Source organism: Bufo bufo, chromosome 8, assembly GCF_905171765.1.
Source record: "Bufo bufo chromosome 8, aBufBuf1.1, whole genome shotgun sequence".
Lineage (NCBI taxonomy): Eukaryota > Metazoa > Chordata > Amphibia > Anura > Bufonidae > Bufo > Bufo bufo.
In genome coordinates, this window is record NC_053396.1 from 199,270,957 (window position 1) to 199,287,596 (window position 16,640).

At 45.7% G+C, this 16,640-nt stretch overlaps 2 protein-coding genes across 3 annotated transcripts; one reads left to right on the forward strand and one right to left on the reverse strand.

The window, feature by feature from the left end:
• Nucleotides 1–897: 897 nt before the first annotated feature.
• LOC120977103 (fucolectin-like) lies at nt 898–10,801 on the forward strand. Of its 2 annotated transcripts, none has more exons than XM_040404870.1 (7): nt 898–1,092; nt 4,272–4,304; nt 5,590–5,875; nt 6,079–6,227; nt 8,211–8,293; nt 8,378–8,444; nt 10,625–10,801. In XM_040404870.1, the coding sequence occupies exons 1-7, from the start codon at nt 1,050–1,052 to the stop codon at nt 10,657–10,659; spliced, it is 696 nt and encodes a 231-aa protein (XP_040260804.1). In that variant the 5' UTR covers nt 898–1,049; the 3' UTR covers nt 10,660–10,801. The 2 variants fall into 2 exon arrangements, with proteins under 2 accessions (XP_040260804.1, XP_040260805.1); XM_040404871.1 differs by lacking the exon at nt 898–1,092 and adding an exon at nt 1,745–1,807.
• Nucleotides 10,802–11,417: 616 nt separating this feature from the next.
• On the reverse strand, nt 11,418–16,556 carry LSM2 (LSM2 homolog, U6 small nuclear RNA and mRNA degradation associated). Its single transcript, XM_040405819.1, has 5 exons — nt 16,402–16,556; nt 15,888–15,955; nt 14,539–14,569; nt 12,856–12,915; nt 11,418–12,415 (listed from the first exon to the last, which is right to left on the reverse strand). Exons 1-5 carry the CDS (start codon nt 16,402–16,404, stop codon nt 12,290–12,292), a joined length of 288 nt encoding a protein of 95 aa, XP_040261753.1. The 5' UTR covers nt 16,405–16,556; the 3' UTR covers nt 11,418–12,289.
• Between the last annotated feature and the right edge of the window lie 84 nt (nt 16,557–16,640).

Below are 16,640 nucleotides of genomic sequence, written 5' to 3' on the forward strand. Positions count from 1 at the left end.
CTAGTACACCTGGTGCCATCTCTTTTCCAGGTAAGTGATGCACATGCATCCGGCTGTCCACATGATTTAAAGTGATCCATTAGACAAGGCTGTCTTCTTCCATTGCTCCATGGTCCAGTTCTGATGCTCATGAAACCATTGTAGTCACTTTTGGTGGTGGACAGGGGTCAATGATCAATTGATGTCCTTAACCCTTCTGCCACTTTCGGCAGGGAACACCCACAGGGTAGCTCCACACAGATTTCCATACCAAAATCCGCATGCGTTTCTTGAGGATTTTGATGAGGTCTTGCCCCGATCTCACCCTTTGCATTGCAAAGGGTGAAATCCGCACAAAACAATTGACATGCTGCGGATTTATAAATCCATAGAGCAGGTCATTTTTTTCCGTACGGAAAGAAAAAGCAAAGTGTCCATGAGATTTGTCTACGCCAGGGATCAGCAACCTTCAGCACTCCAACTGCTGTGAAACTACAACTCCCAGCATGCAAACACGCTCGGCCGCTCTTCTAACCCCCATAGAAGTGAATGAAGCATTCTGGAAGCTGTAGTTTTTGAACAGCTGGAGTGCCGGAGGTTGCTGATCCCTGGTCTACGCTCATTCAATTTGCTGGTACTGTATTACGCTGCCGTTTTTCCACACGAGAATCTGCATGGAAAACCTGCGTGTGAAGCACAGCGTGTGCAGATAGCTTTAGGGAAGCATTCCTGTCCACCATATGACAGATGTCAGACAATGCTAGGAAATTACAGCTGCCACAACGCAAGCGATGACTGTAGTATTCTTCAATGCAAGCACTGACCAGAAGTCTAGAAAGCTCCCTGACCCCCATGATGACTACTGCAGCTCGTATATATCCCCGGTGCTCACATTTACATGCATAGGTGTGCGCGCTAGCAGCAGCTCTATGTGTAAACTGTTGACTTTAGGCTTAGGGACCATTTATCTGCATATACTAACATCGTCCTGATTTCCATTGCAAAATAGACCAAAGGGAAGCGACACTGAAAGTAATGACTCTGTGCTATTATCCGGACATCTGGAATAGATGGAGATGTTGCCGGTCATTCTCATATTCATCCTGCTTGGAGGTGAGTAATACAACATATAAATAGAAGGAAGGGTCCCGGGAACAATTTAACAGAGCTGTAAGCCTGATGGCAATAGAATGGATAGCGGGGCATCAATCTGTAGCTATAGCCTTGAAGAGGTTGTGCCAACATGAAATGTTACTTCATATAATTCAACCGCAAAAACGAGTTACTTTTGTAATTTACGTTCTATGACTACAACGTTCCAGTTATTAGATATTTTCTTTTACGTCTGTCAATTATTTACCTGTCCGTGCTCCGGTGGTGAGCAACCAGGTCCACTGACAGTCGGCCGATCAGGGACACCTGGTGCCAGTCAATGAGAGATTTAAACAGGCAGCTGCTGGCAACAGGCGCCTGTGGTTGGTCTTCATTGCCTTACTGGCACGTGTTGTAGTATCGTTTGGACTCCTGGCATTCTGACCTTTGGATTGTCCCTGACTCTGCTCCTGACTACTGGTTATACCTCTGTGATTATCTCCTGGCACTGACTCCATCTGCTATTTGACTCTGTGTTTGTACCTTCTGTTGGTTCTGACATCTCTCTGCTTTGGACTCTGGCCGGATTTTGACGTAGCTTTTGGATCCTGATCCGATCCTGGTTTTGCCTTTCTTGTTTTGATTTCTTTCTGTCGGACTACTCTTTTACCCCACTAGGTTTAAGCCTCTGTACCATCGCCAAGTTGTTGGCCCCCATGTATGGCAGATTGTGCAAGTAGGTTGGGACATTGGTGTGGGTGGAGTACAAGGGTAACCATTGGTGTGTGTAATCTGCATGGCAATGTGCACGTACACCTACTGGGGTGGTTGCACGCGCTCAGTTCCATCCTTCAACTGCCACCAGCACTATCTACTGTTAGAAGCTGTGACAGTTACAGGGAGAGAGCTGCAGCGGAAAGGACGCACCCCATAAGTTGTCATAGGGAGATATATGCAGTAGAAAGGACACACATCTCTGATCAGGAGACAGCTGCAACAGAAAGGACACACATCTCTTAGCTGTGATCAGGAGACAGCTGCAACAGAAAGGACGCACCCCATAAGTTGTCATAGGGAGATATATGCAGTAGAAAGGACACACATCTCTGATCAGGAGACAGCTGCAACAGAAAGGACACGCCTCTGGAGCTGCCAGCCTGAAGAGAATCTAGCAGAGCAATAAATGGGGAGATCTCTGGATCCATGTGAGGTGCAGGGCTGGTTCTAGCTTTGTTAGAAAGAGAATGTCATGTACTATATGATGTCTGATTGTTATTTTTTTTTACATTGATCATGGGGATAACCTTCTGTACACAAGTGGCCATCTTGCCTGAGAAGCTGCGCTGTTCTGTAAACAGCAGTTCAGATTTGCTTTATAGCAGCCATCTAGACCATAGGAAACCAATGTCTATAGAGAACTCATCAACTTCTAATGGAGAGTGTTGTGGTAATTCTGCAGGGAGTTGTGACCATCACCGTTCGGTGAATCCTATGTTATCTGTACAGAGGTGTTACCTGTCATTGTAACTCTGCCTGTGGTGATGAGGATTAGGGATGAGTGAATCGATTTCGGATGAAACATCCAAAGTCGATTCGCATAATACTTTGTTTGAATACTGTACAGAGCGCGCGCTAGCGTACAGTATTAGAATGTATTGGCTCCTATGAGCCGAAGTTATTACTTCGAGAAGTCTCGTGAGACTTCGCATAATAACTTCATAAATCAATTTCTACTGTAAAAAAAAACATTTCCTGAACTCGGGTTTGGTTCCAAGTGGTACCCTGATTTCTGAAGTTATAATGCGACGCCTCGCAAGACTTCTCGAAGTAATAACTTCGGCTCATAGGAGCCAATACATTCTAATACTGTACGGAGCGCTCGCTCTGTACAGTATTCAAACAAAATCAACTTCGGATGTGAGAAAAGTCAGCCTACTTTGAGGCCCAGAGTAAAAAAAATGCAACTTTTCATTCCTCCCCCCAAACACATGAAAAATTTGAAAAAATAAAATAAAATACAATATAACTTTGTTTAAACAATTGGTCATTTCTGAGCACACATTTCTATTAAAGGGGTTATTTGCATTTAAAAAACCCATTAAGAGAGGGGAGTCTTCCATTCAGGACCCTTATCTCTCACTCTGGGGGACTTAGCATGTCTGTATATTGCATGGACAAACCATTGACTTCAATGAGAACCATGCAATACTTATTTTCTCCTGTGGTGGCGCTGAAGAGGAAAGCAACACTTCCTTCCACATGGATTGCAGCTGATCGCTGAGGGTTCCTGCAATAAAAAAAACGTTTTTGATCTGCTCATCATAGGAGGTTCACATTACCACTGTTATGGTCGACTCTCTGAACAGGAGGATCAGTTCCTTCTTCAGCTCTACATCCAACACTGCAATGCATGTAGAGCGGTAGAGCACTCGTGATGGTTCACTCCACTGGAGGGCAGTGCGCTCTTAAAGAGGACCTGTCATCACTCCTGACATGCTATTAGCTTCATGCATTCCCTGTGTAATAACAATTCTGGAGCATCTATTCTTATAACTCTATGTTGTGCGGTTCCCTTATTATTTCTACTAGAAGCTATGAATGAATTGCTAGCAGTCTGCAGTAAGGGTACAGAGGGGCGGTAACCAGTTGGGGGGGTGTACCTGCACAGACTGAACATGGCAGCACTGATTGGATAGTGTGAGTCTGTGCAGCTGCACACCCCCAATTTGTTACCACCCCTCTGTACCCTTACTGCAGACTGCTAGCAATTCATTCATAACTTCTAGTAGAAATAATAAAAGAATGGCACAACATAGAGCCATAAGAATAGATGCTCTGGAATTGTTATTACATGGGGAATGCATGAAGCTATGTCATGTCAGGAGAGGTGGAAGATCCTCTTTAAAGATGGTGGTGGCATCAGGTTTTCAGTCAAGAATTATACAAGCAATGTTGATGAAACAGTATGATCACCATAACCTAGTTTATCTCAGGGAACCCGCAAGACCCCATCGCGGTACCACATCTTCCAACGCAATGGTTTAATCTATGATGGTATACACTGTGGTTGAAGTCAAGTAATACAATTCTACAGTACTTTTTGCTGGGCCGATGCTCAGGGCATTTTTTTTCTTTGGATTAGAATGTGGAGGATATACAGTATGCTGCTCACATGTCATATGTAACATGTTTGTTTACAGGCTTAAAGCATGAAACACACGTGGAGTCTGTGGGTAAGTGAATAAACTGTAAGCACCTGTATAATGTTTTTTTTTTTTTTTACTTATGTATTAAGTGTTAGGATTATGTATCCAGTAAGCGCCACCTAGAGGCAGCTGCAGGAATCAAAAATGTTAACAAATACACAAGAAGCGGCTTACAGAGCAGATTCAGAGCTCTCCATGCGGAAAGTTCACTTTGAACCTTATTTGTTGCATAAATTTCTGCAACCACGAATCAGTTCCATACATGTGAATTGGGTTGTTTTGGATTTCTGTAAGCCCCATTAAGATGAAAGGAAGTATCAGGCATTTCTGTGAGGCCTCTTGCACACGACCGTGTGTCCCCCGTGGCCGTATTGCAGCCCGGATACGGCGGTTCCGCAATACACGGGACACCGGCCGTGTGCATTCCGCAGCACGGATGCGGACCCATTCACTTCAATGGGTCCGCACATCCGGAGATGCGGTCCGGAAGCACTGCGGTGTTCCATTCCGTAAAAAGATAGAACTTGTCCTATCTTTTTGGGGAACGGACAGATCGTGGACCTCATTCAAGTGAATGGCGTCGCGATCCGCATGCAGCTGGCCCAGGGTCGGTGCCCGTGCGTTGCGGACCACAGCACGGACACGCAGCCCTTACATTCATCTGCAAGAGGCCTGACTGTACTCTAACTGTAGGACGTTGCCCTCCTGAAGTGGTGGACCTTGCTGTCTGGCACAACTGCAAAGAAGGTGCCAGTGCCACACTCCCATGTGCTCTTATACATTTCCATTTTTAGGGAAGAGCCTAAGGGTGCCGTCACATGCTGCAGACTTTGTTTCAGAAACTTCCACTACTGAAAATCAGTTCCGTGCACCTGAATTTGTCTTGCAGATGTCCATGTGTTTGCCGCCCTATTGAAACGAATAGAACTGATTTTGAGCTGCAGAAACTTCTGCAACAAGATCCGTAGCGCGAGTGCACCCTAACACATCATGATGGCACCTCAGGATCCCTTGGTCAATTTTAAGAAGCACCAACCTGTTTAAAATCACTTAAAGGTGTGGTCCCCCAACCACATTTATCACCTATCCACAGGACAGGTGATAAATGTAGGATCACTGGGTGTCCAACCGTTGGGACCCCCAGTGATCGCAAGAGCAGGGGTCCCCACGTCTTTAATTGGAATCAAGTAGTAGTGCACGTCAGTCCCCTGCTCCACTCACGACAGGCTGGCCATAGACATGGAGTAAATAAAACTTGGGCTCTCAAGTCACACATGCACATCTAACAGCCATGTTGGTCCTCTCTTCTCAGCAGTGAACGTGGCTCTACAGGGTCTCGCCTTCCAGTCCAGCACAGTCCCGGGGCAGGGTGAAGCTCACTTAGCAATAGACAACAACACTAATACTGACTTTCTGAAAGGGTCCTGCAGTCAGACAACCAGCGAGTACCAGCCATGGTGGACCGTGGACCTAAGACGTGGCTACCTAATTGCCAATGTCACCATTACTAGCCAACTCAGAACCCTGACCTCTCAGGTGCCTTGGGCTGAGATCCACGTGGGCGAGAGTCTCCAAGGCTTTGGCGTGTCTAACCCCAGGTGAGCACAGGAAGGTGATGAAGACTTTGATTTCTATCTTCTCTTTGAGGTACTGTGACTACTGGGGTATTAGAAATAGTAGGCGCTGAGTCTTCATGAATAGTTACCGTAATAATGCTTTCTAAAGACTGCCACAACGCACCTTATGATTTCAGATATATGTGCACCAGCCCTTTGCCCTTTTTTTTACCTTTTTCTTCCAGCTGCTCGGTCATCACCTCCATGACTGCGGGTGCAACAATGACCTTTCCATGTAAAGGAATGATCGGACGATACATCACTCTGGTCATACCGAACCGCATCGATACGCTGACCTTATGTGAGGTTCAGGTGGCAGTCCTACATGTACCAGGTAAACATGGCTGCAGAGAGTCCTACACCAGAAGGACACACTACAGTGAGCGAATTAAAACCATGGCGCACAGACCCACTGGACCTCGGGTTGTCCATTCTGCACAGCCGGTTCTTTCAGTTGCTTCTTTGTATAGTAGATTCTGTCGACCATTTGGGCTGACACTAACGTTTTTACATGGATGGTCATCCAGCGTTCCCAGAACATCTCCTCAGATATGCATCCTGGGCTCTCATACCGCTAAGCAGGCTTGCCACAAAACCCAAGAACACTGATGGACCAGGACACATGGCTGACTTTTCAGTCACAGATTTTGCATGTCCCTCACCCATTCTGTGGGAAACTTGTTGTGGGTTGCACCTTATACACTGCTCAAAAAAATAAAGGGAACACTTAAACAACACAATGTAACTCCAAGTCAATCACACTTCTGTGAAATCAAACTGTCCACTTAGGAAGCAACACTGAGTGACAATCAATTTCACATGCTGTTGTGCAAATGGGATAGACAACAGGTGGAAATTATAGGCAATTAGCAAGACACCCCCAATAAAGGAGTGGTTCTGCAGGTGGTGATCACAGACCACTTCTCAGTTCCTATGCTTCCTGGCTGATGTTTTGGTCACTTTTGAATGCTGGCTGTGCTTTCACTCTAGTGGTAGCATGAGACGGAGTCTACAACCCACACAAGTGGCTCAGGTAGTGCAGCTTATCCAGGATGGCACATCAATGCGAGCTGTGGCAAGAAGGTTTGCTGTGTCTGTCAGCGTAGTGTCCAGAGCATGGAGGCGCTACCAGGAGACAGGCCAGTACATCAGGAGACGTGGAGGAGGCCATAGGAGGGCAACAACCCAGCAGCAGGACCGCTACCTCCGCCTTTGTGCAAGGAGGAACAGGAGGAGCACTGCCAGAGCCCTGCAAAATGACCTCCAGCGGCCACAAATGTGCATGTGTCTACTCAAACGGTCAGAAACAGACTCCATGAGGGTGATATGAGGGCCCGACGTCCACAGGTGGGGGTTGTGCTTACAGCCCAACACTGTGCAGGACGTTTGGCAAATTCGCCACTGGCGCCCTGTGCTCTTCACAGATGAAAGCAGGTTCACACTGAGCACATGTGACAGTCTTGAGATGCCGTGGAGAACGTTCTGCTGCCTGCAACATCCTCCAGCATGACCGGTTTGGCATTAGGTCAGTAATGGTGTGGGGTGGCATTACTTTGGAGGGCCGCACAGCCCTCCATGTGCTCACCAGAGGTAGCCTGACTGCCATTAGGTACCGAGATGAGATCCTCAGACCCCTTGTGAGACCATATGCTGGTGCGGTTGGCCCTGGGTTCCTCCTAAAGACTGCAAGACAATGCTAGACCTCATGTGGCTGGAGTGTGTCAGCAGTTCCTGCAAGACAAAGGCATTGATGCTATGGACTGGTCCGCCCGTTCCCCAGACCTGAATCCAATTGAGCACATCTGGGACATCATGTCTCGCTCTATCCACCAACGTCACGTTGCACCACAGACTGTCCAGGAGTTGGCAGATGCTTTAGTCCAGGTCTGGGAGGAGATCCCTCAGGAGACCGTCCGCCACCTCATCAGGAGCATGCACAGGCGTTGCAGGGAGGTCATACAGGCACGTGGAGGCCACACACACTACTGAGCCTCATTTTGACTTGTTTTAAGGACATTACATCAAAGTTGGATCAGCCTGTAGTGTGTTTTTCCACTTTAATTTTGAGGGTGACAACAAATCCAGACCTCCATGGGTTAAAAAATTTGATTTCCATTTTTTTTTTTTGCATGATTTTGTTGTCAGCACCTTCAACTATGTAAAGAACAAAGTATTTCAGAAGAATATTTAATTAATTCAGATCTAGGATGTGTTATTTTTGTGTTCCCTTTATTTTTTTGAGCAGTGTACATTACAAATGGTTAAATTGTCAGCAGAAACCCAAAATATTAAGAGTAACCCATGTCACTTCTTACAGATCTGCAGCTCGGACTAACGATTAAAGGTGTGTCTGCTTCTGGACCAGGCCTCTTACCAAGCACAGAAACGATTGTCCAGATGGTGAGAGACCCCCCCCCCCTATTCTGCCGAGATGTCTCTCCTGCATTGCTGGTGACATATAATCACATTTTCTATCAATAACAGCTTAAGGAGAAAACAAAGATGAAGATCAGGACACTGAGTCGGGGAATTGACAACTTTCTACAACGAGGTGGGTCATACAAAGTAATGGCTATGTCTTATTGAAGGGACTTGTGTCACATTTCTCTGTCAATCTCATACTGTTCAGTAGAAGGCCCTAAGCCACCCATCGATGGGCTATGTAAATGCTGCAAGCCTCAGGGGCTGTGTCCATAGGGCACAAGATGGTGCTTTTCAGACAACTTCCCACCACATACATGCTTTATCAGCTGTCCCTGGATGTCCCATGCTGAATACGATCAGCACACCGGCAGTGTGACAGCAGAACCGAGGGCTGTGGAGCCTGTAAGCCAAAGGTCTGACCGACGCCTGCATTTTATCACACCCCGACCCCTTCATAAATGGCCAATTTAGTAATACATATACTGTAGTAAAATGGTGACATCAGGCTTTTCTTACAATCGGCGTTTATTGTATAAGGACAGGGGATATTATCACCGTCTATAGTATAAAGGGACCAGGGAGACCACAGGAAACAGAACTGATTATCTATCAACCTCTGGTCAAGATTCAGCCGTGTACTTACATCTAAAAGAAACAGGTCACACCTTTGAAGACAGTCAAGTACGTGTTTTGGATAAGGAGGCCGATTGGTAGAAACGAGGTGTGAAGGAGGCCATCTACGTAAAAATGGAGAAGCCAAGCTTGAATAGAGGCGGGGGGGGGGGGGGGAGGCTAGAACTTATTATCTATCACCAATAGAACACCCTGATCATCACTGTTTATAGTATTAGAGACAGGAAAGGATGGAACAGACTATCACTCCCCACTAGAACACCCTGCCTATCACCGATTATAGCATAAAGACTGGAGAAAACACAGGAGAGATGAGAACTTATTATCTATCATCACTGATTATAGCATAAAGACAGGAGAGGTGAGAACTGATTTTCTATCACCACCATAACACCCTGTTTATAGTATAAAGGGACAGGAGTGCACACAGGAGTGGTGAGACCTGATTATCTATCAGCACTAGACCGTCCTGCTTATCACTTTATTTTTAGATAAGGACCTTAGATTACTAAAAAAAAACATAAAATATATTTATATCAACATTCCTAAAACTTTTCAAAATGTATTTATAAGTTACACAATATCAATAACTAAATAAAAAAAATTAAAGCTGGAGTCAGTACATTTCTACTGACTTTAAATTTAACCCGAAACTAGCTTTGACTTAGACTCCACAGAATCTGCTTTATCTGCACATGCAGTAAATGCATACGTTTCCCTTTAGTACCTGTGCAAGGATATACAGGTAAGCAGTCATGTGTGTAAATCCCATGACACACATCTTGTGCCATACAAAGCAACAGAGTCTCGCAGCATTTACACAGCCCGCAAATGGAAAGCTGGGCGCAGCAAATGTTCAAATTTCCCTGTAGTGCCACCACAGGTTAAATGGAGGTTTTACACAGTTCTTATTGAAGTTAATCGGCTGCCTTTGTAAGGCTAGGGCTACACGACGACATGTTTCGCGTGACACATAGGGCACAACTACACTGCAACATGTGTCGCGCAACAATTGTTGTGTAGCCCTAGCCTAATTCATTGACATGTATCTTCATAGAGAGACCTTGTTTATAAGCAGTCTCCCCTTCTAGCTCATGTCCCTAAGGGTTCGTTCACACGAACGCATTTTGTGTTCCGTATACGGTCCGTTCGCAATACGGTCCTTATATGGAACTATTAATTTCAATGGGTCCGCATCCGTTGCTCCATTCCGTGGCCCTGCAAAAATTATGAGTCCTGTCCTATTCTTACCCGTTTTGCGGACAAGAATAGGCATTTCTATAATAGGCCTCCTGTTCTATTCCACAAATTGCAGAAGGCACACAGGCACCATCCGTGATTTGCGGACCACAAAAAAGGACACGGTCGTGTGAACGAGCCCTAATAGAAAGCCTTTTCCTCTACCATAGGGGTTGGTCCAGGATTACAAAAACAGTACTAGGACTTTCCCTGGGCAGCGTGATAGGAAGTGAACCCGTCACTAGGCTTAGGGTCGCTAAAGACATCCTGGCACAGCGGCCCCAAACCTAGGGACATGTTTCCCTTTTAACTTGTATTCAGGGCTAAATGGTAGCAAAGCTTATGAATTCTGGCTGCAGGACGTAAAATCTGCTGTGAATGAGGATTGTAGCTGTACACCTTTCAAAATGTAAAGTATGTCCCATCTCTCTGCAGATAACCAAACCTGCGTCCCCATGACGTCTCCATGATCTTTCGTGCAATTGAGGAGCAGTCATACCCAGGACACAGCACAAGGGAGAATGTTAGAAAACTCCAGATGCAATAAAAATAGGAAACCAATATTCTTCTCTCCCTGTGCATAGAATTACTGTATGCGAAAGTAAAAATTAAGATGGCATAACCTACCTTTTTAACACCACATTTTCCTTCACCTTGTTTTAGCAATGGGGTCTCAGCCCCTGGACATAGCAATGATGTCAGGAGTTTGATAAAGCAAGTGACCCTTAAATAATGCAAGATGTGAATGGGATAAAGATCCATTTTACCAATACTAGGCCCCCTCCCCATACCAACGTATACATCCCCCTCCAGAGCTGGAACGGGTCTTGGTAAGGGCTCCTTGCTTCAGCTAATAACGGACGAGAGAGTCTGGGGTTCCGATCAGGCGACCCCACCCCCACTGTGTTAGGGCTCATGCACACAAACGTATTTTCTTTCTGTGTCTGTTCCGTTTTTTTGTGGACTGTATGCAGAACCATCTAATTTCAATGGACAGCCAAAAAAATAAATAAATAGTTACTCCGTGTGCATTCAGTTTCCATATGTCCGTTCCACAAAAAGATAGAACACATCCCATTATTGTCCGCATTACGGACAAGGATAGGACTGTTCTATTAGGGGCAGGCTGTTCCTTTCTGACGTCATCCGTATTTTTTGCAGACCACAGAATTCATGAGCCCTCTCTAGATACAGATGTCTGAACACCAAAACCTTCTCTAGTCCGCAGTGACGGTGGGCCACGTGGGACCCCAAACATTTTATTTATTTATAAACATAAAAATAGAACAAAAATCAATCTGCCCCATGAACCCTTCAAAAATATCGCACTCGTCTTCTTTTCACCACATAAGTCTAACAATAAACTGGTTCTGCTGATTTAACAGATAGGGTTAATTTCTGGAAAATGGCAGTCTGCTGGTGATACCGTGCTCCTGCAGGACCATCATCATCATCAAAAACGGTCACATGCGCGACCACGATCCCTGCACCTTCCGAGAAACAGCGCCACTCTTGTCCATATGCTGTGTTTGGAAGAGTGAAGTGACTTCTTCTCAGATGCATGCACCCCTTTAAATATGGCATTTCTTAATCAAATAGGGTGGTAACAAAAAGGGCAAGACGCACAAAAAAGGACTGTCCTAGTACGGAGTCACGTCCAGCCGCAAGAGATTGGAGAGCTTTACAAGCAATCGGCATTGCAACAGGTGAAATCTGCACGGACATGCTGCAGATCTGGACAGCAAAATCTGCAGCATGTCCACTGCGCGTCAAGATAGCGTTAGGGGTTCAGCAATTTTGCTCCTGCTCAGGGAAGAAGGTGGCGCTAGATTAACCCTTTAGTATCACCTCCTAGATTGGGAGACTTCTACATAAAAAAAAATATATATAAAAAAAATAAAATTAACAGTCAGTGACACCAACAGGAAACAGAAGGCATTACACTCAGGGGGACAAAAAAAATAAAAAAAAATCTGCAGAAAGGCTGCATACTTTCGTCTCCTTTAAGTTACCAGTAGTCCAAGTGCCAAGCTTACAGGTAAACACCTGAGAGGCAAGATGGCCCAGAATATGATCGCTGGACTCCGATCTGCTCACACATCACTGCTTCTGTTGAACCGCCTCCTTCCTTGCAGCATCTTGAAGGAGCTGGGTGTCCACCTCATCGGCAGGAAGCTGGACGTAGCGGACCACGGAGCCGCGGATAAAGCAGTTCTTCACCGACAGCTGCCCAGACAAACAGCGCAGAAAAGGATTAGAAATTATACCGGGACGAAAGCAGACAATGGATTTGCGACCGGCAGCCGATGTGAAAATGCAACTCCCAGAGCACCTACCAACTGCAACTCCCAGAGCACCTACCAACTGCAACTCCCAGAGCACCTACCAACTGCAACTCCCAGAGCACCTACCAACTGCAACTCCCAGAGCACCTACCAACTGCAACTCCCAGAGCACCTACCAACTGCAACTCCCAGAGCACCTACCAACTGCAACTCCCAGAGCACCTACCAACTGCAACTCCCAGAGCACCTACCAACTGCAACTCCCAGAGCACCTACCAACTGCAACTCCCAGAGCACCTACCAACTGCAACTCCCAGAGCACCTAGACAATAATGGGCTGTTGTAGTTTCACAGCAGCTGCCGACAGGATGGAGGGCTCACCATGTGCGGATACTTCTCTGGGTCGGTCACACTGATGTCTGTTAGTTTGATATTCAGATACTGCAAAAAAATATATAAAAATAATATAATAAGTTAAGCTGATCTGCAATACCCAACACAGCCCAGAGACATGAGTGGTGCCATTTTTAGAAAAATTTAGACCTAGTCTTCTACAACTCAGACAGATATGTATAGTGTAGGCCAGGGGTCAGCAACCTCCGGCACTCCAGCTGTTGTGAAACTACAATTTCCAGCATGCTCCATTCATTTCTAGGAGAGTTATGAGAAGCCCAAGTATGCATGCTGGGAGTTGTAGTGTCACAACACCTGGAGGCTTGTCGACGTGCCGGTAAGGCCCCTTTCACACGAGCGAGTATTCCGCGCGGATGCCATGCGTGAGTTGAACGCATTGCACCCGCACGGAATACCGACCCATTCATTTCTATGGGGCTGTTCACATGAGCGGTGATTTTCACGCATCACTTGTGCGTTGCGTGAAAATCGCAGCAAGCTCTATATTCTGCGTTTTTCACGTAACGCAGGCCCCATAGAAGTGAATGGGGTTGCGTGAAAATCGCAAGCATCCGCAAGCAAGTGCGGATGCGGTGCGATTTTCACGCATGGTTGCTAGGAGACAGTCTATTCACTGTATTATTTTCCCTTATAACATGGTTATAAGGGAAAAGAATAGCATTCTGAATACAGAATGCATAGTAGGTGGTCAATTAAGGGTTAAAAAGTAAAAAATAATTAACTCACCTTCTCCTCTTGATCGCGTAGCTGCCGGTCTCTTCTTACTACTTTAATCATGAGCTGCCGGCTAAAAGACCTGTGGTGACATAATTTCACATGATCCATCACCGTGGTGATGGACCATGTGATCTGATGTCACCACAGGTCCTTTAGCCGGCAGCTCATGATTAAAGTAGTAAGAAGAGACCGGCAGCTACGCGATCAAGAGGAGAAAGTGAGTTAATTATTTTTTACTTTTTAACCCTTAATTGACCACCTACTATGCATTCTGTATTCAGAATGCTATTCTTTTCCCTTATAACCATGTTATAAAGGAAAATAATACAATCTACGCTACAACTAACCCAAACCTGAACTTCAGTGAAGAAGTTCGGGTCTGGGTACCACATTCAGTTTTTTATCACGCGCGTGCAAAACACATTGCACCCGCGCGATAAAAACTGAACAACGGAACGCAATCGCAGTCACAACTGACTGCAATTGGGTACCTACTCGCGCAGGTTTGGTGCAACGCATCCGGACCTAATCCGGACACGCCCGTGTGAACTCAGCCTTAAGGATCCATCACTATTCCTTTGCATCAATTAGGACAAGTCTCCCAAATGTCTTCCTGGTGGAAGTTTTGTTTAAAGCAAACGGCCTACAGTTAACACACAGATCTCTGGGACCAGATATCCTCAGGATAGTCCAACAATATGTGACTGGCACCAGACAACCCACTGATCAGCTGCGGTAGTGCTGGAACCACACAGGTCCATCCATTTATCGTGTGCAGTGGACAGAGTCGATAACTGCAGTGCTGCGCCCATGCCCTGCACACAATGACTGGAGCTAGAATGCTTGAGCAGCGGATCCTGAGGACAGGCCATCAATATGAAAGGACCAGAAAACCCCTTTACGGTGCCCATCTTTCCACACTGCGGCACTTACCTGATCTACAGAATGCAGAGTCCCACAAATGCTGCAAGAGAGAAACCAGTCATCAGTATCAGGACAGGAGAGGGGAAATATACAAATAACATATAGGCCCACCAGGGCCGAAACGATTACTCGGTTGAATCGATTAACTCGACACAAAAAATCCTCGATGCAAGATTAGTTTGTGTTATGTGGCCACGGAGCCGGAGTGAAGAATTTGTTATTACTCACCGCTCCGTGGTCATGGGGCCCCTGTGTTAGATTGCCTTAGGACCCCAGCAAAATATATGTATATAGAGAAGGTTTTTTTTTTTTGACCGATATATAATGTTGGTGACTAGGAATCTGTGGGCAAGCTGGTGGCACTGGGGAAAGAGCTTTTATAAAGAAAAACTTTAGTTTTTTCTTATTAGAGTACTCGATTTCTAAAATAATCTTTTACTGCAGCCCTAATACACACTCTATTTCCCAAAATGTGGGGAAGGGTCACTGCGTCTTATGGGTTGAATACTAATAAGGGCTTCCATTAAGGAAGCGCTCATCCATACCGGAGGATCAAGAAACTGAATGCAGCGCTCCCCGGTCCTCTATTTCAAGCTTTTATTTGTTATAATTTTGATAATTATGGCTTACAGCTTACGAAACCCCAAAGTCACAATATTGAGATACCCTTTGCTCAGGGGGTATGGGTTAATTAGCTGACGAGAGTGCGACACCATGAGCTGAGAATAATGAACCTTTTCACAATATTCTAATTTTAAGCTGCATTAATGCAATTTCTTTTAAAGAGAACCCGTCACCGGGATCCTGTTTATAGAGCTGAGGACATGGGCTGCTAGATGGCCGCTAGCACATCCGCAATACCCAGTCCTCATAGCTCCGTGTGCTCTAATTGTGTATAAAAACAGATTTGATACATATGCAAATTAACATAAGTCATATCTTACTTGTGTGACCAGAGAAGTCATATTTTCAAGCTCTGACTCATCTCAGGGTAATTTTCATATGTATCAAATCAGGTTTTTATACACAATAAAAGCACACAGAGCTATGGGGACTGGGTATTGTGGATGTGCTAGCGGCCATCTAGCAGCCCATGTCCTCAGCTCTATACACAAAATCCCGGTGACAGGTTCCCTTTAAGATGAATTACTGAAATGGATGGACTTTTGCACGATATTCTAATTTTTCGAGTTTCCCCTGTGTAATATATATATATACACACACACACTGAACCTGATGCCACTCACGACCCGTTAGTGTCCCAGCAGTCGATCCCCCCAATCTGTAGAAGCCGTGATAACAGTGTGAACGTGACCCGGCTTACATCCTGCCGGAGACGTGGCAGGTAAGTCACTTACCTCAAGTCGTTCTTTAACTCCACCACAACGTCCTTCCCCACCAGAGACTTGAAAAACGAATAGAAGAGCTGCAGAGGAGGACAAGAGGAGACTCTAGATGATGGAACTGACAGGGGATACCAATACAGCCATGTACCTATGCGTTTTCAATACCACTGCTTGCTGCCAGTGAATGAACCAGCACATCTCACAGCTTGCGGCAGCTATACCTCGTGTTTGGTGTATAGACTTACAGCCTCTGAATCTAAAGACGGAAGCCTCTACTCACCGACAGCAAGCAGAGATATTTGGGAGGGAAAACAGGATCTACTGGAAAGTAAAACAAGTCAGTCCACGCTACAATGTATAGACCACATGCCTTTATGTTTTTCTGCAACTACAGATCCCAGCATTCCCTAGTAAGGAACAGAGTCAGGCTGGGACTTGTAGTTCTACAAGAACACGCTAACCACATGGCGCAGACTGCGCACTCTAGGGTGTCCCCCGGGCACACAGGGCCCCGTGCGGCTCTTACCATAATGGCGGCGCCGGTCACTCAGGAAGCGACTTTCTGAGCTGAAAAATATATATATATATATATATATATATATTTTTTTTTTTCCAGAAACCAGAACCGACCGACGAGCGCCTCACGTTTGTTTAATGCCGGCAGGGAAGTCTCGCGAGGACGCGGCAGCCAATCACGTCGTCTGCTTTTCGTCAAGGTGAAATTATAGAGAGAAACTGTGATAGCTTACTGCAACGACCGAGGCG

Bases quoted from the DNA above. Each gene is read 5' to 3' on its own strand.
- LOC120977103 (XM_040404870.1), top strand. From the start codon at position 1,050: ATGGAGATGTTGCCGGTCATTCTCATATTCATCCTGCTTGGAG. The intron at 1,093-4,271 runs GTGAGTAATACA...GTTTGTTTACAG, and splicing joins CATATTCATCCTGCTTGGAG to GCTTAAAGCATGAAACACAC. The intron at 8,445-10,624 runs GTGGGTCATACA...ATCTCTCTGCAG, and splicing joins TGACAACTTTCTACAACGAG to ATAACCAAACCTGCGTCCCC.
- LSM2 (XM_040405819.1), bottom strand. The intron at 14,570-15,887 runs GTAAGTGACTTA...TCTCTCTTGCAG, and splicing joins GAGTTAAAGAACGACTTGAG to CATTTGTGGGACTCTGCATT. The intron at 12,416-12,855 runs GTGAGCCCTCCA...TTGTCTGGGCAG, and splicing joins CAGAGAAGTATCCGCACATG to CTGTCGGTGAAGAACTGCTT.